This window comes from Pholis gunnellus (genome assembly GCF_910591455.1).
Source record: "Pholis gunnellus genome assembly, chromosome: 21".
In the NCBI taxonomy this organism is placed as follows: domain Eukaryota; kingdom Metazoa; phylum Chordata; class Actinopteri; order Perciformes; family Pholidae; genus Pholis; species Pholis gunnellus.
In genome coordinates this window covers 18,389,156-18,413,387 of record NC_136548.1, presented here as the reverse complement: position 1 = coordinate 18,413,387, position 24,232 = coordinate 18,389,156, and the positions used below count along the sequence as shown (strand labels likewise).

Below are 24,232 nucleotides of genomic sequence, written 5' to 3'. Positions count from 1 at the left end.
CCACTCAGATGTCATGTATGTACAGTGCACATCAAACATATAGTCCTATAAAATCCTCCGTATGGAAGAGTATATTTACAAAATGTATAAATTTGGACGATTTAAACATTCTTTTCACAGATCCATCTATAAGGTGTCTCACAGGAACCGTCCATCCAGGACTTGAGAGCATTTTCACTGGCGTCCACGTGTCCACAGTCTTCTCCAAGAGGGTTGTCCAACTTCCAGTTGTCCGGCTCCGTCCCCAGTCCTGGTCTGCTCAGCCAGTACCTGCAGGAAAAGAAACATCAAATTTATATTTAAAAAAAAACAGAACGGCACAAGACACAATGTTATCTAACACAACGAATAACAAAACAAATAAACCAAATAATTAACTTTGACTTACTGGACATCTGAAGTGACCGGGCTGCCGTCCACCCATCTCCATTCACCCTCTTCCTCCGCGTCCGTCAGACCGATCCACAGCCTGCTGCTGGTCTGAGGAGCCTGGCTGCTCTCAAAGACAAAGCTCTAAAGAGGAGAATAGATGAGTTGGATCATGAGGATCATTATTTGTATTGTTGCACGTTCCCCTCTTGTTGTCCTCTACCTGTTCTGGTTCACTGTTGATGATGAGCAGGTCGCCCCCTTGTGTCTGGCGGCGGAGGAGGAAACATAAGCGCTCTAGTTGTCCTCAGACACACTGTGTTGTCTAAACATCAAACAGTCAGAACAAAGTGAAGCTTTAAAGCTTCTCAGCGCTGCAAAGTGTTGCTGTGGTTTTCCTGTAACGTTTCATCAAAGAGTATCACAGTACCTCCAAAGATATGATGTAAATGTACACATTCAGATGTAGTTTGGAGGGAAATATTGTGATTTATATATACACAGAAGTAGAAAGTACTACTTAAGATAATGATTTGCACTCTTATTAATCTGCTACAACATTAAAATGAAGCGGACGTGTTAATGTTGTAATGATAATATGATGTGAAGCCTAATAATACAGCTGCTGTTCTTAAAGGGACAGTTCACCCCAAATCAAAAGACTTTTGATACTTTACGTGCATTTTGATGATAATAACACTTCTTCTTCTAGTAAAATCAACAGGGCTTTGTTTAGTAAAGCAGTAGTTTTACAGTATTGCTAATCTCAGTACTTCTAACTCAACATAACACTCTGAAGCTCTTATACATTTACTGTATTTTTGCATGCAGTATTTATACTTGTAACCAATATGTTTACTTTGTCATATTGCTGCTATACTTTATAGAAACAGCTCAAATACTTACAGAACAGATTCTGCTGATGTAGTGTCGTCTCTCCTCAGTCCGTCCCGTCCTGGTTCAGTCACCGATGAGCCGCTGACTCATTTATAGCCGTCTGACCTCCTGCGGCTTCACATCCAATCGGTGGAGATTCTCTCATAATGAAGCAGTTCTGTTTGATGTCAGCTTATCTCTCGCTGAGGGCACGGTCACTGTTGGGCTCTTTAAACCACAGACTGGTTCTTGATTATGAACTGAATTAGTTATTTGTGGTGTTCTTGAGAAGTTTAAGACTCCAGCCTTTAAATAAAATATATATATATTTGGTCTAAAATCAGCAGTTATTTGCTTTTATCTCATTTGAACCAGTAGGTGTCACTGTGTCCTTTCTGGACAAAAGTATGTATCTCAACATACTTCTGTGTACTTTTGAGGTTTAGGTCTTTGTTCCAATTAAGTGGAATCTTAATATTTTAAAGTGTTTCCCGACCTGATTGATTAACAGGAAAACATTTCTGCTTCACAAAACCATGGAGATTATTTTCACTCCGTCTATTTTATGTAAATGAATGGATAACTTTACTGTAAAAAATGTTGAACTTTGGTTGAACTGGTCACATATTTACAGGTCGCAAGAAGACAATGCTTCATTTCTGAGAAGCACTTTGAGACACTGAGGTTGTGTTTGTTCCTCTCCTGCTTCAACGTGACAACGAAACACTCTGGATGTATTTCATTCATTTAAAAACACACTAGACTTTCCTTAAGTTTGCATTTTTATTACAGTTAATGGTTTAAATTGTGTGATGCGGTAAAATGCTAAAAACATGCTGCGACCAGCAGGACATCTAACAACAGAGTCTGCCAGATAAGAGAGACAAAGGTCTGTCTCTGCCGGGAGGAGATGCTGCTCCAAAGCAAACATGTTGCCACTGATATGTGTGAGAGAAGAAATGCATCCCATCATTGTTTCAACAGCCTCGGTCTCCTGTCAGTGCAGAACATTTTAAACCATTAGTCCATGGACTTTCACCTTTTATTAAGGGTCTACAGAACAGACTGTATGTCTTCACATCAAATATATTATTAGTTATTTGACCCTGTATGTTATCTGGTGATCATTGGTTCACTGCTTCAGTTAAGGTACTCATAATAAAGCACATACATCATAGAATTAAAGCAGGTATTCTTTAAATAGAGCTCTTTGTTGATCTCAAGTGTATCATTGAGCTGAAAATACAGTTTCACACGGACTCCGGTTAGGTTGAAGAGAAACTGGAGGGTGTGATCGAGTGTGTGGCATTGGGTGGTGTGTGAAGAAGGAAATGGTTGGGCTTATTACCTGTGTGTGTGTGTGTGTGTGTGTGTGTGTGTGTGTGTGTGTGTGTGTGTGTGTGTGTGTGTGTGTGTGTGTCACGTCATTCCAGTGCATACAGAGGACAAGCAGAGCTGGTGTTAGTGAGACTCTGTGCTAATGTTTCCTCCCGTCTTCTTATCTTCAGCATCTTCTACAACATCACAGGGCTTCTATCACAGCAGATTAGCCAGCCCTTCTATACTTGTGAGGACTCTCATTGACATGCTGTGTTATCTAACCTCTGATCTAAACCACACTTTAACCCGAAACCCCCAAAAACAAGCGCTTTGAAGAAGCGAGCGCTGACCAAATGTTTTCACTGTGAAAAAAAATGTCCTCACACTCACAGTCTGAAACTCAATCTTGTCCTCACAAAGATAGCAAACACACAAATACACACGCATACCACCAGGAACCACCGCAGATTTAAGTGAACTTTATTTTCTTAGAAACGTCACAATGAGACACTTTATTGTTTGTGTGCACTAGTAGCTCACCGTGTGTGCAGCTTCTTGCAGATTTGCGTGCATTTGGTTTGGTTTAGTTTGTTTATTTGCACAAAGAATAAAACACACAAAAAAACATGTTAATGCGTTAAAGAAGTAAAAGTCAAAAAACACCCAAAAGGCGTTTACAGAGATCTGACCAAGAAGGGAAACAGAAAACAAAGCAATCACTAAAAACAAGCAAATGCTTCTGCTAGAAAAGACAGCAGGAGAACATTGACCACACAAGACTAAAGTAAAGAGTATTCTGTTGCAATAAAAACATCATATGTTTTAGTCACAAAGTATTCGGACGCTGGTGCATTTATTCCTGTTTCTGCTGTAGTCCAGCAAACCAAGATTGAAAACACTAAATGTTAAAGCTCTTATTCACAGTGTTTTAGATTTCGTACAGATGAAACAAACAACATATCCTGTGTTCGTGAGTTTAGAGATGCTAACAGGCTGACTTTGTTTCTTACACAATAGAACCAGACTTGCAGTCTCAAGGAGCAGTGTGAAGGATTTAGTGGCATCTAGTGGTGAGGTTGCAGATTGCATCCAGCTGTAAATGCGCTACACTGTCCCTTTAAATACGCATTTAAAGCCAGGAGTGGGTTAGCCTAGCTTAGCATAAAGAACCCCCTGTCCTTTAGATGCCTAGCACTACCACTAGACGCCTCTAAATCCTACTCCTTTAAAACACACGAAGTGTCAGTGAAACACATTTAAACAAAACATATACAAAGTGAAAAAACGTTGAGATTTAGTTCACATTTACATTTAAGGTTGCTTCATAACTTCCTTCTCAACTTTTCATTTCCTACCAGACTGGATTATACAGTAAATACAGATTATGTTGAAGTTTAATGGAGCACGAGAGTCCAACACAACTCACACTTGGACACTTCTTTTCCGAACCACCAGATAAACCAGTACGGGGATGAGGCTCACCGAGATGAGAGTGAGGGCGACCACCAGCCCGTGAGGTGCGTCCTCAAACGAAAGCTCCTTCTTAGAGCAGCTGTGGAAGTAGGAAGAGTGGACGGAGAGGAAGAAGTCCTGGGTGACGGGGTGTGGGTGATAACAGCCAAAATGAAAAGACAGCTCCTCCATGCAGAGCGTCATGTCGTTGTATGGTCTGGAAAAGATCGAGAAACCAGTGAATTAACCTCCAGTTCTGAACAGTGAAGCCGATGCTTCATGTGTTAAAGCTGCATTCTCTCTAGTGTCCACCAGGGGGCGACTCCTCTGGTTGTATAGAAGTCTATGAGAAAATGACTCTACTTCTCTCTTGATTTATTACCTCAGTAAACATTGTAAACATGAGTTTATGGTCTCAATCTCTAGTTTCAAGTCTTCTTCAATACAGCATGATGTTCATTTAGTACATGATGGTCCATTTAGAGTCACACAGACCATAAAGCAGGGGATGCTTTCGGGCGGGGCTTCTTTTAAGGGACTTCTTTAACAAAGAGAAGAGAGTTTACATCACATTTTGTCATGAAGGGCTCCGATTTCACATGAAGACATTTGTCCCTTTTGAAACTCTTCAGTTGGACCAAGAAGCACTTGAAAAGTGCGGCACATCTACTGTGACTTAAAGCGAGACTGTTGTGGTCAAACTGTTTCCTGTTTGAACATAAACAGATCGTAAATGATTGAGGCTGTGAAGGGAAACGTTTAAAGCTGCGTGTACTCTGCAGTGGGGCTGATGGCACTGACTCCACTTGGCTCAGTGCTGATGATGGATATTTCCCAGTGCCTCATTAGTATTCACAGTGTACCGTTGCTTAAAGGATATTCTTCAATATTACTCCTATTGTCGGCAAATCTCATGAAAGTAGGCTACTAAAGAGTGTTTGTCCATCTGTGGCTCTCGGTCTCAAGCTCCTTGCTTCTTACTGAGGAAATCCTTTATTAAAACAGGTCACAGTATATATTTTTAATGTCATTTTTAGTAATTCAGTAATTTCCTAAATTAGGTGGCCACTGTAATCACTGTAATCACTGTAATCACTGTAATCACTCAAACAACAGTAAAAAGGGCATTTGTTGGGGACTATTTTTTTGTATGCAGTATAATATCCTCATTGTGCATATAAAGCCAATGTGTTGTTGTTATGTTGTTTCAATATTATTTTTTTCTTATTTTGTTCCTATGAATAAAATAACAATAAAACAAACTTCATAACTGTGTTTTGAAACATGTTATTCAAATAAAGCTATTATTATTATAATAATAAAAGCTTTCTAATTTAATGTATTTAATGTATTTATCGTATACTTTTGTTATGCATATGGTGCCATATATGGTATTTTATTTTATTATTGTGTTCTCTTATTTTATGTCTGTAAAACTCATGTTAAATATTTTTTTACCTAGAGGTATACAAATAAAACTCTTATTGTTTTAATAACAATAATATTCATATAATTACTGTTAATAATAATACCTTTGATTATAATAAAAATACCAACAATTACAATAAATAGAATAACAATCATTGCTATTATTATTAGTATAGTATTGTTATTAGCAGTAGTATAATATTATTAGTATTAATAATATGTCGTTGTTGCAGCCATTTTTATCTCGAAATGAGTGAAACAGCGCCCCCCTGTGTTGTAGCGTCTATCACGTTTCCGTCTGTGTGGTCAGAAAGAGTACTGCAGTCTTACAAATCCAGGCGGCAGTCGCGTCATTGTGGTCTAAAAGCAGCTGAAGTTGATTAATAAATACTGAAGGCTAAAATCAAACAGTCAGAAGCGATCACTGCGAAACTATGAACGGACCTCTGGAAGAAGAAACCCTGAAGCAGTCGTACTTTGGCTGCACAGAGCAGAGGAGAAATTTGCTAAACAGAGTTGCTGATGATGGCCAGCTGGAGGGAAGTGACGTCAACAAACAAACAACAACAAAGCTCAGCAGGATTTCATGCAACGTGGATATTCACTGCTTCATCTTGATGACAGAGAAGGAAAATGGGATTCAGCGTCAAATAACGTGAGTTAGAAAATGACTTTAAAACTTTAGTTTATTAGCTGATTGGTTTAAAAAAAACATTCCAGTTCAGTGTTGACTGAGCTGCTGATGGTGTGCTGCTGTTTGCGAGACTCATAAAAAGTAACTAAGTACATTTACCAAAGTGCTGTGCTTAAGTAACATTTTGAGGAACTTAATTAACTTGAATATTTTCATTTTATTCTTACACACTTACACACTTGTGTGTTAAATAAGAACACACTGTTACACACAGTGTGTTATGATCATATATTACAATGAAATCCTCACATTAGAGAAGCTGAAACCAGGGAATGTTACAATGATTAATTGATCATTACAACAGTTAATACATGTTAAAAGCAGATGTAAATAAGTGTGAAATGCCATTTAGTTTACCTTCTGAATATTATGTGGTTTGTTGAATTCCACCACAACGGTGTAATTAATCGACTTTATACTTTATTTCTAGATGACATAAACTACTCAGAGAAACTAATGCATTTAATTATAATACTGCAAACATATATAATGTTCCATGTGGCCCTGCAGTGCACTTTGCATTGCAAGATTTTAGTTTTTGGGCTAATTTTGGAGGAATAGTTTCAAAACTGAGGCAAAGAAAAATCTGATTAAAATTAGAAATAAAACCTAATATCTCACCTGATGATATTTTCCATCACACACCAGTCTTCCGCGCTGATTGACATCATTTGTGTGTGAAAATTTGCACCACAAATGCTGTGACTATATTCTTCCAGCACTTTCTCTTGGCAATTTCCGCCTTGGAACTTATCTTCCTGGTCCTGAAAACTCTCTGCAAAGTAATGCAAACAAAACATTTCTAATGAAACCCACCGTTACATGAATAAAGTACATTATTCAGTGTGTCTTACTGTGTGAAACGGATGACAGATATCACAGATTTTGTGTTTTAATGTTGCTTTATTCAGTGGACAGCTTCTTAAAGTTAGAATTCAGCATGTTTCTTTATCTTGGCCTGATAGCTTATCACAAAGTAAGCAGCTACTTTAAGTACAGGAAGGTTGAAGGCACAGATACGGACGTTGGGTTTCCTGTCTTCATGCTGAATACGTAGAAACACTCACCGTCGTCCTCTGTGATAACGCTCGATGTTTGGTTGTTCTGCAGCTCTTCCTCGATCAGGCTCCTCTCGTCTTTGTCCAGACTGGGTGTCGGGCCGCCCAGTTTCATTGTACCTGTCGGTCCAATAGACGTTTACTTCTGAGCAATATTCTCCATGTTTGGTGAATGAATTATGTCAAATCCACACGATGACGTGATGATTGTGAGGAATAATCCAGACGTGAGTGACGAACATGTTAAACGCTAAAACGACGAGACAGAAACTTAATCGATTAATTCTTTCTCAAGCTCCAAATCCACACGTTTTCCTGTTTCAGCTTCCTAATTATCAGGATTACTTTTTCATGAATGATTTAGTAAATGAATGGTCCGACAAACGGTTAGTAGATTGATTGATTGCCAGAGAATTTACTGACGATTCTAGTAAATGATGAAACGTTAAAGTCAAAAGAATTCTCTGGTTCCACCTGATGTTCTGCTTTAAAATGTTAACGTTTGTTGTTTTGTGTATTTTTAATATTTTGGATTGTTTAAATCACTTTGAGGGGAACTGTAGAGGACATATTAGGCTCTCCAGCAATTTGATAAACCAAACGATTAATCTAGATTAATTATGCGTATTAAAAACCAGGTCTTACTGTTGTTGGCGACGGACTCTCTGAATGTTTGGTTCCTCTCAACTTTGCTCTTCTCTTCTCTTGTCATGTTGGCCGTCTGTGATTCCACTTTACCTTCAACAACAAAGAACAAATCCAGCACATATTTTTAAAAAGACTCTCACACCAGCCTTTTCTTTACTGCTGCTGAAACTAAAACGCTGCCTCACAACCTTTGTCCCACACACAAGGAAAACAATGGACCCCCAAAAGAACAGGAAATGCTAAGAGAGTAAAAAATGGAATTAACCTAAAACCCTTAAAACGTGTCGGTTGGATACGTACCGAGGATGAGGGTGAGGAAGAGCAGGTACAGGATCATGGTGGAGATCGGCGAGCGGATCGTCGGTAACCTTTTGAGGCCGGTCGGTGACCCGAGCTGAAGGTCTGAGAGCTGAGTGGGTTTAAAGGAACAAGCCCAACCCTCTTTATCTCGGCCCTGCTGTGTTTGTTGTGTTTGTGCTTGTGTGGTCCGGTGATGCTGGAATATGACTGATAAACAGATCGAAGCGATAGAAGAGGAAGAGGAGTGGAAGAAGTGGAGGTGACAATCTACTACCGCATGAGAGGATAAGAGGATTCATAAATACAAAACAACACCTTCTACAGGTTATCCAAAATAACTGGACCTGTATTCCTACTTTACCTTTTACGCGTTTTAAATCAGGACTCATCAGTTTGTTGCTGTATCACAAAAATGCATTTAATGTCTTAAAGCTGCATTCTCTCTAATGTCCACCAGGGGGCGACTCCTCTGGTTGTATAGAAGTCTATGAGAAAATGACTACTTCTCTCTTGATTTATTACCTCAGTAAACATTGTAAACATGAGTTTATGGTCTCAATCTCTAGTTTAAAGTCTTCTTCAATACAGCATGATGTTCATTTAGTAAATGATGGTCCATTTAGAGTCACACAGACCATAAAGCAGGGGATGCTTTATGCAACTACAGAGAAAAGGAAGCTGATACGTGATATCATTGTTCTCAGTAAATCCCATATTCAGACCTAAACCAACACTGAATTAATCCCACTATTTGTGCATCTCTGTCTAATATATAATATTCCTCATGTTCCATAGAGCCCCATTGTTGTCCAAAAACTATTAAAAACCCATTTCTAGAGCACTAAATGTGTATTATTGTGCTGCAGAAAATGGTCCCCAAAAAACTGCAGTGACCAGATGTTTTTGGATGAACTGAGCCGTTTTGCAAAGGAAATGAAACTATATGTTTTGGATCGGTAGGAATAAATGGTTCCTCATGTTTGTATGAAGTTTAGTAGACCAGTTTTTATACAAACAATAGAAATCCATGTTTCTCAGCTCCAGATTGCATCTGTTTGTAGTAAATAAGAGGAAGTGCTGGTATGTCTTTACTTACCCTGTGAGTCTACTGCCATAACAACACGATAGTACTCCAGGGATGTAACTCCTAATTGGAATGGGACTCTCCTGATGTTGGTGGTATTGTGGGTAAAGGGAGGCAGCGCGGTTTCCTCCTCAGATAGTCACTGAAAACGCTCTTAAGGGATTTCCTCCTTCATTTAGCAGCATTTAGAAGGTGGCTGGAATCAGGAAGCTGGTGCTGACATGACAGATAGGCAAACCTCCCAAAAAACACACAAACAATACCTCAGTCTGCTCAAGAAAGCTGTGACACAAAATAATGATGCAGGCACAAAAAAACACCAAAAAACAACAAGTTTCATGTATTTTGTGCAAAAAAACAGAAGTTGATTTCTGTTCATTTTATGTTGAAATACAGAAGTGAGCCTTTGCCTGTAACACACCACAAACTTCCTGTTCTCTGTGTGTTGTTTTAATATGCAGGATGTCGGAGCTCTCTGTAATGGCTTCAGTCTACACCTCAGCTCGCGGAGACAGGAAGCTTTTTCTGGCATTCTGGGGTTTTTGCTGCATGTTGAAAGACATTTAGGGACATTTCTTCGGAATTCAGAAAAGCAAAATCAAGGATGTGTAGCAGCCAAATATTATTATTATTGTCATGATGCCGTCTGCTAGACTGACTGCTGTTTCTGTAGATTGTGGAAATACAAGAATGACGATGAGTTCTTGTGATTTGTTTTGTTTGTAGGAGCTGTAAATATTGTCTAATTAGTATTTTATGTTAAAGAAATCAGGACAAACGCAGTTTAGGATGAAGGATTTACTTTAATATAGTATGCTTTATTAGTATCATATAATATATTAAGTGTGTAAGAAATGAAACTGAATGAAACTTCCTGTTACAATCATATTTCTTTTTTCAATCAATTAACACCTTTAGAAACACATTTCCTCCTCTGAGTGATGACAGAATGACACAACAACTCAACACCTCACACTACCGTCAACACACCAAAACTGACACGTACGTTTAAAAAAGCATTCAGTATCTGCTCAAATCAATGCTGTTATTCTCACATCTGATCGTTCCAACTAGTTCCAGATTCCATTAAGTTTGTGCCGGTTATTGACTATTTTGTGTTTTTTTTATTTACTTGTGTTTATACAACATTTAATATTTAATCACATTTTAAATGATACCCGGCCCTTCTATTAACCCAGACTTTTAGGAGTACAGATCGTTTTAGAAACGTCCTCGGGTCCGAACCGAGCCGTCCGTCTCAGGGTCGCGCACACAACAGCTCCGCCCACAAACAGGCTCCGCACTTTAACGCTGTTTAACTTGATTAGTATTCAGTAGTGAATGGCTCCAGCACGCAACAATGGTGGCTGTACTGTCCATGTTTGAGTTGTGCTGGTGCTGAAATGATCACTGAAGCTGGTTTCAACTCGCCCTCCAGTGGTTCAAATATTTAGTTTGAAATAATAATTGTTGATCTGAAAGCTTATTTCTCACCATGTCTGCCTGAAACCACGCTGCGCCTCTTTCTCTCTTCACACCTGCAGCGCTTTCTACATCAAGCATGTCCAACAACCTTTACTTGTTTATTTTCTGTAATATGTAAGACATAGTTTAATAATTCAAACTAATCATAAACCTGAATAAATAAAAATTAAAATATGGAGACTTTTGTGACAAAGCTACTAAAGAGGTCTGAGTTGCTGAAGAAGGGATTTATATAGTATTCTAGAGTATTAGTATATAGAGTATTAGTATATAGAGTATTAGTATATAGAGTATTCTCTGTACAGGTATATTAAAACTGACAACATATATTTGAATATGCATGCCTGTCAGTTAAGGCTTAGATAAGTGGATTCATTGATTAGTGGATTTGCAGAACAATGATGTGAAACATTCCTAACTGCTACTACTAAAAAAAAAAAGATTGGTTTTAGCATTAAAAAGCTACATAATGTATAATAATAATATCACAATTCAAAAGTAATGTCTGATTTTCATTAGTTCATTTTCAGTACATTTGTATTTATTATTACTTTTGTCAGTTTCAGGTTATTTCAGTGACCGTTGTGGGTTTTCCTTTCTTTAACTGAAGGGCACCAACACGTGTGTGTAATCTAATCAATAATACTATTAGAGGTCAGAGGAAGTCACTGGATAGCAGGTTGTTGTCTGAAGCTTGAGTGAACAAATATTTGTAATATAAAAACAATTGATTGTTTAGAAATAAATAAAAAAGACTTTGGAGAAACAAAAGTTTGAAATGAGTGTGATGTGAACCTCTCCAGAAAAAAAAGTAGCCATCAACCCAAAGAGCCAATCAGACTCAAGCTGAGTTGTGTTCACAGGTTGAACAGCAGGTCGCCGGTTTCACATCAGTTTACAATAACCACATATACAAACAAGCATGCAGGGTGGAAATCAGAAGTTTAACAAAAACCACACTGTGGATCAAGAGACGTCAACGTCTCAGCCCAGCTGTCAACATGCCAAACGGTTCCCATGAGCCGAAACAATTCACATCGACCTGATGGTACAACTCCAGGGCAAACACTGTGGTTTGATGCTCACCATAACTGTAACCGTGCAAAAGGGCGGCAAGGTGGTGCATTTGTTGGTACGTTGGCCTCACAGCAAGAAGGTTCTGGATTAGAACTTGAGTTAAGTTAAGTGAACTGTGTTTGCCTCTAAATGGATGGATGGATAAAAGCAACATTTTGTAAAATTACATTTTACATAAAGGAGTCCAACAAGGATCTATACAAGGCTCCCTATATATATTATTCACGCTATCCGTAAATTACATTTATTTGCTAACTCAACATTGTAACGTCCAATTCTATGCAGATGATGCATTGCTGTTTATCCTTGTTGCACTACAGTTTTTAATACTTGAGCCAGTTTACAATGCTCGTCGGTAGATAGGCCTTTTTAAAATGCACTAAACTCAACAAAAATACATATAAAACGCCAAAAAATGCGCAAACACAAATAAAGACTTTCAGCATTAGCGTGAAGTTCTAGCCTCATTTCCAAAAGCTAAACCTCAAAACTCCCAAAATACAGAATGTATGCTTTTCACAGAGTACGTTGTTCTAATGAATAAACACCTGTTTATGCTCTTAGTGGAAATCTAATAGCTACAGTAAATGTGTTTTAAGTACTAAGGAATTCAGTTGTATAGCAGCAGATTATACCTCACTTAAAAAAAAAAGAAAGTTGTATTTTTATATGAGAACGGGGCTTTTTATTTAATTCTTATGTTACAAACTAACGTACTATCTCCACTTTATTATTAGAGGTCCTCACACTGTTGCTGTACTCACCACTGTGTGTTTTATGAAAAGGTCAGAGGTCATCACTCACACTACCTGTGTTTTCATTCATAAAGACGTGCTGGAGATATTTAACATCCAGGACATCAGATCACATAACAAGTTCACTTTGCAACTATTTTAATAATCGATTGAGTCGTCTTTCAAGCGGAAATGCCAACAATTTAATTTAGTATATTAAAACCTTTTTCAGTTTTTCTTTGTTTTTATGTCGTTCTAAACTAAATTTTTTGGGGTTTTTGGACTGTTGGTCGGACTAAACAGGACATTTGAAGAAGTCACGTTGGACTCTTGGTCATATTGATTAATCAAGAAAATGATCGGCGCATTAATCTATAATGAAAATAGTTGTAAGTTGCAGCTAGTGTGATTTATGTCACGTCTGTTTTTGTATAAAATATATCTCGATCTAAACGTCCTAATTAGATAAATAGAGCTTAACTAAAGACAAAGTTAAACTTTCAATTTTTTTTACACAAAAATGGAGCAAAATGTTCTTTTTGTCCTGTGACTTGATGTGTTTGACCCTCATGTGACTCATAATCAACAAACAACCATGTGACCACAGAGTTAAACCAAAGGTTGAGAGCCGGTTTGGTGGCCGTCAGCAGTCACACCCTCAAACGTTTTCCACGTGTTGTCTGCTGAGCCTCCAGCTCGGTGCTGTGAGCATGCCACTGAATTTAGACTCTTTTTATTAAGACATATTTTAGATTTGTCAAAGGAAATAAAATATTGCCAAATGTACAGTATATTTTGTCGATTTAAAAACGTAATACCGATCATGATTACTGACCAAAAATCCACAGTTGCAGTGACGATGAACATCTGTTGACTGGAAGCAACATCGTTCTGCAGATCAGAATCTTATCAGAATCAGTACGAATAATCAAAAGCATCCCACAGAGTCCGTGTAGATATGAAAGTGCTATCAAATCTTAACGTCCTCCTTCTGACGAAAGCAACTAACCCAGGAGGGTACGGCGAGGTCAGCAACACGCAGACCTGGTTTCATTGGCTGGAGGTGGTTATGGTGATTTGCCCGCAGGCTTATTTTTAAAGAGTGGCAGCTTCTCAACTCTCTATCTCAGACTCAGGAGGAAGGCTGGTGACATGCCAAACACCTCCAACAGCACAGGTAAGACCCCTGCAGAGAGGCTCACCTTTTAAGATTTTAAACACTGATTGAGATTGTTTTTTAGATTTTGTGATGAATTTTTATACTCATTGAGCTGAAACATTTATAATAATGAATAGAAATATATATATATATGGAAATTTAAGATTTATATTAAATCCAAAAAGTCAAGTATGTTTCAATACATTTATAAACATGACTGAGCTTACATGCAGATTAATTTGCACGTATTCAATAAACATCACTTACTGATATTAAATCATGAAATCAGTTCTTTGTCAAAGTCTGTAAAAATGTCAAATAAATTAAATGTTTCCCAATTCTACTTAATTAAGGGAGATTAAAGGGAGATTATTTACTGTAAGCCAGACCTCCCTGAGAGGAAACCCCATCTAACAAGGAACAAATAATAATATTAATATCATAATGTAGCGACAGTAAAAAGCAGAAATGAGAGTGACTTCACTGGTCTTAACGCTGCTCATGGTTTCCCACACGGCAACAGCGTGACACCACAGCTGTGAACAATGACTGGAATATATCAAAGTGCAGCCCACTCAAACCGTCCGACAGCCGACACCATCTCACTTTCGACCTGAGTGTGAGGGAGTTGAGATTTCCTGATATTGTTCGTTGTTATTACAGACGCAGTTTCAAAGAGTTGAAGGACTGTTGACGATATTTAAATAATGTGACGCTGAAAACAAATGTTTTAGGTTAAAAATCTAAATGATTTGATCCGGTAGAGTTTTAGGGTTAAATCTATTATGTTTGACAAGCAAGGAAAGAACATATTGACAATATTCAAATTCTCCAAATGTAGCGTAACCTTTGACCGCCAGCATAAGAAAAGAATAGAAAGTCAGACGACCGAAGACGCGCTCAAGAATAGAAAGAAACAGCCCGTCTATACTTTCATCTAAAAGCTGAAGACATGTGAGAATAAAAGAACAAATGTTTTGGTCTTCAGATGGTCCCTCGCGACCGAGCACCAGAACATGTGTTTTGAAGACATCGTATCACGAGCGGCCTCCTGCTGCTGAGATAGACAATGTGCAAAAGATTAAATGTATTTAATTTTTTTTTAAACTGAGTAAATAGAAACAAGTAGGAGAGCTATAAACATCTGATAATTAGGCTTCATTTAAAATGTGCATATAGTACGTCAGTCCACAGCGCAGTCCGCAGAGGGACTTTCCATTCTTAAATAATTAGCTTGAGTTTAGCAGTTACATGAGAGGAGAGAAGAGATTAATAAAGCCAAATATATAAAGTCACATATATTTTGGGGTGAGTATCCTTCAACTGATGTTCGTCCAATATACCGCGATACAGAGACTTTAAAAGTGACGATAACAGTTGAACAGCTTGAGTGAAGACGGCGAGTGTAACGACACATAGTCTCTGTATCAAGACTTGAATAAAGGCCGAATACAAGTCTAAGTCTAGTGCCGCAAGAGTCCACTTTTTGTTTCTTTGTTTTTTTTATGAATAAAAATGTGACTTTTGGAACAGCCAGAGAAGCATGTCGATGCAGAACACCATATATTCTGTCTTTCTGCATTTAGGACTCACGGTAGAGCCATACAGCACACTATCATCGGCATAATAATGCATTGAAATACATAGAAGTAATTCTGATATATATATATATATATATATATATATATATATATATATATATATATATATATATATATATATATGTGTATTATAGTGGACCAAGAATTGATCCTAGTAGCACTCCTTTTATTGACTGCGGGCTGGATTATGGTATCAAATGCAGAATGTGAGGTCAATAAATATTGTGCCATATTATTATTCTTTATTTTTAGGAGACGTATTATTCAGTATATTGCACTAATGCAGTTGCGACACAGAGAGGAAGACCACTGAAATAAATAAAAGTCAAGAAAGATGCTGCATTGTGGACTATGAGTTTTTGATATATTAAAACTATTGTCATGCTGTAAACCGTCATGGAGGCAGCAGGCCTGTAACAGTTAATAAATCATAATATGAATCTAAACTCTTCGTCAGTTTGGGATTACGTCTCATCAGAAGCCATGACTCAGATTCAGATTCTCTTTAAGTAGACATTTACTTTTTCCTTCAGCTACCGGAGCAAAACACAAACAAATGTTCTATATTTCATCATCAAATGTTTCCGTTTTCTTCCACAAATATGTGTAAAGTTAGAAAGCACAACTTGGAAAAACAACCGTTTTGACCGAGTCTACGCATCTAACTGCACACTGAATAACTCCTCCGTTCATTCCGGAGTAGAAAGTTACAATAACACTAAATCACATTTAGCCTCACAACTCAACAACTCCTGTTTCCAAAATGTAGCAGTTTAACTTTTAGTAAGTAAGAAAATATACAAATATCAGATGAACCCCAGCGCCGTTCTGCTCACGAGTCTGTTAACTTCCTCTTACCTTTTTTAAGGGAAACTCCTTTAATATCTATATCCACCACCAAAGAAAAAAGATATTAACAGAACAAGAGCAATTACATACTGCGAGCAGCCTCAACAGTGACTGAGTTTCAGAGTGAAAGATGAAATGAAAAAGGGTGATTGTGGAAACTGCCCGTAAAGGCTGTTGGCACGCGACACTGACTGATCTGTAGACGCTGAAGCTGCCCACAGCTTCCCACGCGACAACGAGCCGGTGCCAGTCTCACGCAACCCGGAGCGGAATGACTGAAATATCAAAGCTGCTGAGTCAGACTGAGGAACGAAGCTGCAGTTCTCTCACTCTCAACCTGAGCGTGGAGGAGGTGGTGTTTCCTGATATCGTGACATGAAGTATTCTGATCAAAATCAAGCCAGGCCGGTGTCCAGGTCCTCACGCGAGCTGGTTCAACTGGGACATTTCATAGAAGCCCAGAATGACTCATAATAATCAGTACAGACATGCAGCAGAAGGCTTTTATTGAGCAGGTTACAGGCTGTTAAACAGTAAATGTAACATATTGAAAAGAACTTAAAGAATATGTATTTGATTATATGTATTTTATCCTCTTTTAAATGTGATCCTACAGCTGAAACTCGTGGTCTGAAGCGGTGGTTCAGAAGTAACAACAGATTATTAAACAGCTTTAAACATGTAAGAAGCAAATAACACCTGAAGGTTCTAAGCTTGTTCACACATCCTGCCAGATATCATAATCAAACATTAAAGATGCATATTACATCCATCTCGTTGGTTTTTCTCAACACCGTGATGAACAAGTGTCCAAACTCACAGCTCAACCTAAACTTACCCAAACAACCAGCCAGTTACACATGCACGGTTACGTAATGTTCACCTGATGGTGGCACGAGGCTAAAAATGTTCTGACAAGCATATTCAAAAGTCCAAATTTATTACACATTTGTTTACAATCGTCTACACTGTCCATCCACCGAAAAATCATAAAATCATAAAATATATATGTTCTTCTCATTGATGAATGATTTACAGTCTTCATTTCCTTCCCCACCAGCAATGGATGTCGCCGACGACGTCGTCGACTATACTGATTACGAGGGCTATGACTTTCTGAACTACTCGTCGTGGAACACAAGTAACATCACAAACTTCACCGATTACGAGGGCTATGACTTTCTGAACTACTCGTTGAACACAAGTAACATCACAGACTACACCGACTACGATTCTGACTTCTGTGAGGCTGGAGAGCAGGAGTTCACCATCAAAACCTTCCAGATTTGCGTCTTCTGCCTGGTCTTCCTGCTGGGCGTGGTGGGGAACTGCTTGGTCATCGCCACCTTTGCTCTCTACCGCCGCCTCCGGCTGCGCTCCATGACCGACGTCTTCCTGTTCCACCTGGCGCTGGCCGACCTCCTCCTGCTCCTCACGCTCCCGCTGCAGGCCGCCGACACGCTGGAGTGGAGCTCCTCCGTCGCCCTCTACAGGGCCACGCGCGCGTGCTACACCATCAACACGTACAGCGGGCTCCTGCTGCTGGCCTGCATCGGCGTCGACCGCTACATGGTGGTGGCCCGAGCCCAAGAGATGCTCAGGCTGCGCAGTCAGATTCTAATAGGCGGGAAAGTTGCCGCCGTCGGCGTGTGGCTGGTCGCGGTGCTCCTCAGCCTCCCCGAGATCCTCTACTCTGAGGCGGCGTGGCAGGAGAGCGAGGCGTACTGCGGCATAATAAAATGCAAAACAGTCAAAATGGCCACCAACGGAGCCATCATCGCCGTCTTCTGCCTGTCCCTCTCCGTCATGGTGACGTGCTACTCTTTGATAGCTCGCGTGCTGTGGGACGGGAACGCACTCCGGAGGGGCAAGCAGTGGCATCGGCAGCGCACCTTGAAGCTCATGGTGGCTCTGGTGTTGGTGTTCCTGGTGTTCCAGCTGCCGTACACGGTGGTGCTGTTGCGTAAGATGGCGGGGCCGTTCTGCGGTCTGCTGCTGGAGTACATCACCTGCACTCTGGCGTACACCCGCTGCTGCCTCAACCCGATCCTGTACGCTCTGGTGGGCGTGCGCTTCCGTAACGACGTGATGAGGCTCGTCCACGATTCGGGCTGCCGTTGTGGGCTCCGGCTGGCTCTACAGAGCGTGAGCACCAACTCCATCTCCAACTCCTCGGCCGCTCCGGTGCTCCTGGCTAGCTCGCCAATATCCCCCGGATGCAGTTCCTTTGGCAACAAGGCTGTGCCTCCCACACAATTTCAGTTTCCGGGAACCAAATAATATTTCATGCAGTGGACTTTGAAGTAATATACATATTTCCCAACAGCATGCATGATGTTAGTGTAACGGACCGTTATCGATCCGCGATCCGCGCGGTTACACCTCGCGGTTCGACACGCATACCGTGGATTAATTTCACGGTTTGACCATCATGGGGTACTTTTTTTTTTTTTTACTGACGATTGATTTTTGCCAATATTTAGTATAAAATATGCGATCAGGACTTCTCTGATAATGTTACTTTGTAAACAACCGATCAGTGTTGAAATGAACAGGAGAGCTCGTCACATTAGCAGCACAGTGAACATGAGCACTGGCTGAAGGTAAACTATGACGTCATGATGTGTTCACATGTAATCTGTAAAATGTAAATCCAGTTGATTAGAGAAGTTTTTACAACATATATAGATTTAGAGATAGAATCATTAGCACTAATAATACATCATTAAAACTACAAATTACAAGATTTGTATAGAACTTTCTGGAAGTGTGACATCCCTAATTTCTATTGTATTTCCTTTTTTATTATAATAATATAATAAATTAATTTTGAACACATGTTGCAGTATTGTTCTCATATTTTGCCTTTTATTTAAAATATATATGAATGTTTTGGTTGAAACGTTGGTGATACAAAGTCATGAGTTTTAGAAACAAACCGCTTTAGTCACGTTGACTTTATGACCAGAAATAGTCACAAAAACACTTTATTTGTTCGGTTCCAGTTGTTTTTCAGCCGTCAGGTGACAAAAAGCAGATGTCACAGATTCTCGTAACTTTAACCGACATCATGTGCAGCAGCAACATATTTTTATTTCAAGGAACTGAAATATTACAAAATGCTTTCACGCGGTGTTGGAATAGAACTTGACGTTCAGGAGACTTCCTGCTGTCAGATTGAAGCCTTCTGAGCTCGGCCTGTTTCACAGTTTCTTTTCATTAACGGACTTTCTTCTGCTCTCAGAATAGCAGTTTTCTCAAGAGGATCAATCGTTTTTGTTTTGATCTTGTGTCCTCTGTTTCCCTGCTCGTGTGCAGGCTGATGTGTAATAATGTACATACTGTGTTTGGATATTAGATAAAGAGTCTGTCCTGTTGGGTTAGCGGTAGCGTCCCTGTGCTTCTGTAGCTTCTCTTAACTAGATTTGAATCTTAACCTCGACCTTATCGCCAACCGAATGGAAACTAAATGAGACTTCTCTCCACGCCTATCACTTGAAACTGAATACTTGTGCTGATAGATCAGATCATTTAAATGAGTATTATCATTGGACTATGATAAAAAATGTGGTTCACAAAGTAGCATGCAAGCTATCATAATTAATATTATCATTGTAGAGTGAGACTTGTTTGATTTGTCTGTGTTGTCAAAGTGTGTTAAACATAAAGTGTTTATTTTGATCTGTAGTTTTCTCCACTCACCTTTTTGAATAAACTTGAATGCATTTAATAACGTAAAGACTTGTCTTTCCACCGACCTGTTACAGCAGCAATATTATTAATAATACCTGACAAGCAGATGTTTTAAAACATTTCCTCAAAGCCTTTTCTAATTTATTTTCTGACACACACACACACACACACAAAGTGTATCATAATATATCAAAAGTGTTTCATGAACGGCGCTGTCATTGAGAGCAGCTCTTCTGCTGCAATGTGACGTTCTGACCACTAGATGTCAGTGTGACGCAACATTTATAAAAGGCGGATTGTGTCTCAAAATACCATTTTAGATATCATGTCTTGCTGCAGAGATTCCCTGTTCGAAATCATATTCTACAGATTTAACCTTTACACACTGCAGGCGTTTTTTTAATACACACCTCAATATCTTTTTAGAACTGTTTTTATAATACTAAACATATAACACCATTATTTTGCAGCGAAAACGCGACATAAGTTTAACTTTACTAACTTTATTACTCCTTTCAACCTTGACAAATGCAGCGCTGACCAGATCCACTCCTCCTGTTCTTACCTTTCACAATAAAAGCCCTACACATATGACGTTCACAGGCGAGTATTTTACATTTTCGTATAGTTTATTCTTCAAACCACAATAAACATCCCACCATAATGATTTTTCAATAAAATAGAATAACGATGTAAAAAACGATCATTCCCTTTTAATATCACACATCATGCAATTGCAACATCAGTCAAAATCATTGGAATTAGGTCGTTTTTCTAAATCGTTCTGCTCTCATGACATGAAAGTAAAACAGCAATTCACATTCATTCCCCTCATTATTTAATGTGCCGACTGTCGCATATAACAGTTTACCAGAGTCCAACAAGCCAAAGCCCAAATAAATTCAGTTTAATATCAACTACGACAAAGAAAAGCAGCAAATTGTAACATGTGCTTCTTCTTTTAAGGTATAAAAGGAATTTAAGGACCAGTTGTAAACAGATTCTAGGCTTGTCTACGGAGCCCAATGCTCGCTAAAGGAACCACCACTGAGTCACAGATAAGTTTGACTAAGTTGTATTGTGATTATATTCCAAACAAAAATTAATTACATACAAAAGAAATAAACGTTTCAGAAAGTTCAGTTCAGTTCATTTTCCATATAGTTCATAGAGTCTCCGTTCAGGTTGTTTCTCATATTGTTCTCCGTTCAGTTAGTTTCTCAGATAGTTCATCGAATCAGTTTAGTTTGTTCCTACCACACCTCTTGTGGGAAGGAAAAGGAATTGTGGTCCAAAGGAATCTCCATTTGTAGCTCGCCATCCAAACCTTTACGTGCTCCGGAACTCGGTCACAAAAACCTGACCTAAAAGGCCACAAGGAATGATAAATGAACATGAACTTTTAAAGGATAAATACAAATATCTGTCATGTTGAAAATCATATTAAGACATCAGTCACTTAATTATCAACAGGTTTTAACAACTGCACAGAATGAATTGAATTGCTTAAACAAAAAGAAACCCAAAATAATTACAGGGCTAAAATAAACAAACCTCCATAATCAAATATTAACCCAGCTATGCTAAGCGCTAAGCGCTAAGCTAGCGGGAGCTAGCTAAATGTTAAGCCAGCTGGAGATTACATTTAGTCTTTGTTCTACTCACCGCTGACTGCAGATTTAGTGAGCAAACCCACACGGTCTAGTTACGACACCGATCGTAGCCGCTGCTGCTCAGATGCCGTCCGGCTGAACCAAAGGTAAACAGGAAGTGACCTAATATTGACCCGGATATTTATGGCAGCTGGCGGTCCGTGATTGGCTACGTAATTAAAAATAGTTTCTGGATCAGAGGGTTACAAAATCCTGAAACAACGTAATCATCAGATTCTTCGCTTGCAAAGTGATTCGTCGATGAAGAAAAAGAAAAAGCTGATTAGTTTTCTGACTAATCGTTTCTTCTGGCTCCTGTCTTTTTTAATTAAAAAAAGAATTCCTTAATTGTTCTTTGTTGGTCTAACAATAAGGTTGTTGCTGTTTATTCACCTCTTCAGACTTTTTCCTTCTCTATGAACCTTTGGAATTCGGTAAAGTTGAGCCAGAAATGCATAATCTGCTTTTTTGTTTTTGCATGTGAGCAAGCTGATTGCACTTCTCAATGCAAAAGGCCTCAGGTAGTCTGACATAATACATGTGATGCATTGGAGAGAATTGTGTGGATGTTTTGATCCTGCTTAGTTTTTTTTTGTATTCATCATCACTTTTTATCTAAACTTCTAACTTTTCCCCGTGAACCCGGTGAACAAAGTCCCTCCGCTGAATGCGTCACGCTTCATCGGGTCCTGTGTGCTGCTGACCAGGTGTGGCCAGACACGCAGGTATCAGTGTGACGCTCATTACTTATTAACGTCCACCTTCCTGTAACAGTCCAGTCGCTCTGCAGCCAACAACATGCTCACTAACAGAGAGTCCTTTGACCCTTTTATGTCATCGCTGACACACAACTTATGATTGTGATTAAGCGCATGATCCTCTTTAGCAGCCGCATTACAACTGTGGTTTGTTTGGACGCCAGGTATTATGAGTTTCTGATGACGCAACATGTTGCTATGAATGAGGCTCTGATCACAGAGGGAAGCTGGTTCTGTGAGCTGCCAACAGACCAGGACAGACCCAGACCCAGATGGACAGACCCAGATCTGGAGCTCCGGAGGGAGGAGGAGAGCTCAGCTCCCGGCAGCAGAGCTTCTCCTCTCTGGGAGCCGACACCGGCACCACACTGCTGGAGACCCAGGACGTTTTGCTGGACCCGCTGGAGGGAAGAGAGGACACGGAAGAACCAGAACCAGACCCAGGACTGAGAGGGGCAGACTGTCAGACCCTGCTGCAGTAAAATTAGAGGTTTTCCAAAGAGTCTGGTGCTCAGAAACACTTCTACTTTAGTCCACAGGGGGGCGACAGAATCAACACGAATGAAGGTTCCTTGTAGTAACTTTAAATATCGCAATGCAAACATAAAAACAAAACTTCACATGACTGAATAAAAACATTAGGTCCAAATATCATTGACACTTAAATAAAATACATCTTTACACAGCAGATGTTTTGACCCTAAATCTAAAAGGAATTCTTCTTTTTTACACCCGTGATTTTTCCTCTGCGACACTCATCTACAACTTCTTCGACTTTCTTGTCTGGACTCGTATTTAGTGAGTGAAAAAGACTTTAACTTCCTACAACAGCTGGTCACTGTAGTTTTTAGCAAACATTACTCAAACAGTAGGAAATGGTGCATTTGTTGGGGACTATTTTCATCGGCAGAATGATACAAATGTGGCGCTCTAGTGCAACCCAATCGACAGAAATGTTGGAATTGTACGTTTCTGCAACCCACGGATACATTGTATCAACGTTGCGCTTTTGCAGTTTCAAAAACTGTATTCTCAGTTACGTTTAGGTTCAGGCAACAAAACTTCTTGGTTAAGTTTAGTAAAAGTAAAACACTGACAAGTGGTCTCCTGGGTGAAAGTCCCGTGTTTGACTCATCCATCCTCCTCCTCCTCCTCTCTACGCAGACTGATATTAAACGTATAAGTGATACGTCAAAAACAAATGAAAATACTTTCCCTCGAAACATTATTGACAATGAGGTTTTATCGTATGGGATCATCACTTATTCCCATATTTCAGAATAAACTATAGTGTGTGTGTGTGTGTGTGTGTGTGTGTGTGTGTGTGTGTGAGAGTGTGTGTGTGTGTGTGTGTGTGTGTGTGTGTGTGTGTGTGTGTGTGTGTGTGTGAGAGTGTGTGTGTGTGTGTGTGTATTCATGGTAATGAAGGAACAAGTCACGAGTGCAACAGTGAGGCTCATTGATGTGTTTTTAACAAACACTTTTTATTTGATTTGTATTGAACAAATATAGAAAATCAATCTGTTAAATTCTCGTGTTAGCATCTTGAACGTATGGCTCAGTTTATGTCAGAAATGAGAGCCTCTAAGTCACATGTGCCTCCTTGTATTTGGAGGCACTAGGACCCAGAGAGCTCCCTGCTCTCAGCTGTGAGGTACTACCTCCACTGCTGCCGCCTGTCTCTCTCTCTCTCTCTCTCTCTCTCTCTATCTCAGTGTCCTTGTTTCGGATAGACAGGGTGTCTGCCTGCTGGATCTCTGCCTTTTCCCCTCTTTTCCTCCTCTGGACGCGGAGATCAAAGAGACTCCCAGCATCCAACAGCAGCTGGAGGGCTTCCAAAGACCAGCTAAGTCTCATCACCAGAGACCTCTGCAGCTTTTGGAGTAGTTTAGAGTTTTCTCCTCCACCTGAAGCACAGAAGTGATATCTTTTCCTGGTGAATCTTCATTTTCTTCTTCTTCTCCTTTGCAGCCTCGGCTCTGAACTCTTTACCTC

The 24,232-nt window shown here is 39.5% G+C and overlaps 3 protein-coding genes across 3 annotated transcripts; 1 reads left to right on the top strand and 2 right to left on the bottom strand.

The window, feature by feature from the left end:
* Positions 1-101: 101 nt before the first annotated feature.
* On the bottom strand, positions 102-1,411 carry LOC306713303 (C-type lectin domain family 10 member A-like; the record flags this gene model as incomplete). The annotated part of the gene is made up of 4 exons (XM_079182956.1): positions 102-270; positions 389-513; positions 593-666; positions 1,372-1,411. 4 exons carry the CDS (start codon positions 1,409-1,411, stop codon positions 102-104), a joined length of 408 nt encoding a protein of 135 aa, XP_079039082.1.
* Positions 1,412-3,034: 1,623 nt separating this feature from the next.
* Positions 3,035-9,554, bottom strand: LOC306713469 (uncharacterized protein). The gene is made up of 6 exons (XM_079183161.1): positions 9,242-9,554; positions 8,146-8,352; positions 7,843-7,935; positions 7,207-7,317; positions 6,761-6,914; positions 3,035-4,234 (listed from the first exon to the last, which is right to left on the bottom strand). Exons 1-6 carry the CDS (start codon positions 9,258-9,260, stop codon positions 3,988-3,990), a joined length of 831 nt encoding a protein of 276 aa, XP_079039287.1. The 5' UTR covers positions 9,261-9,554; the 3' UTR covers positions 3,035-3,987.
* A 7,642-nt stretch (positions 9,555-17,196) lies between these two features.
* On the top strand, positions 17,197-18,414 carry ccr10 (chemokine (C-C motif) receptor 10; the record flags this gene model as incomplete). Its single annotated transcript, XM_079182955.1, has 1 exon — positions 17,197-18,414. The coding sequence occupies one exon, from the start codon at positions 17,197-17,199 to the stop codon at positions 18,412-18,414; it is 1,218 nt and encodes a 405-aa protein (XP_079039081.1).
* Between the last annotated feature and the right edge of the window lie 5,818 nt (positions 18,415-24,232).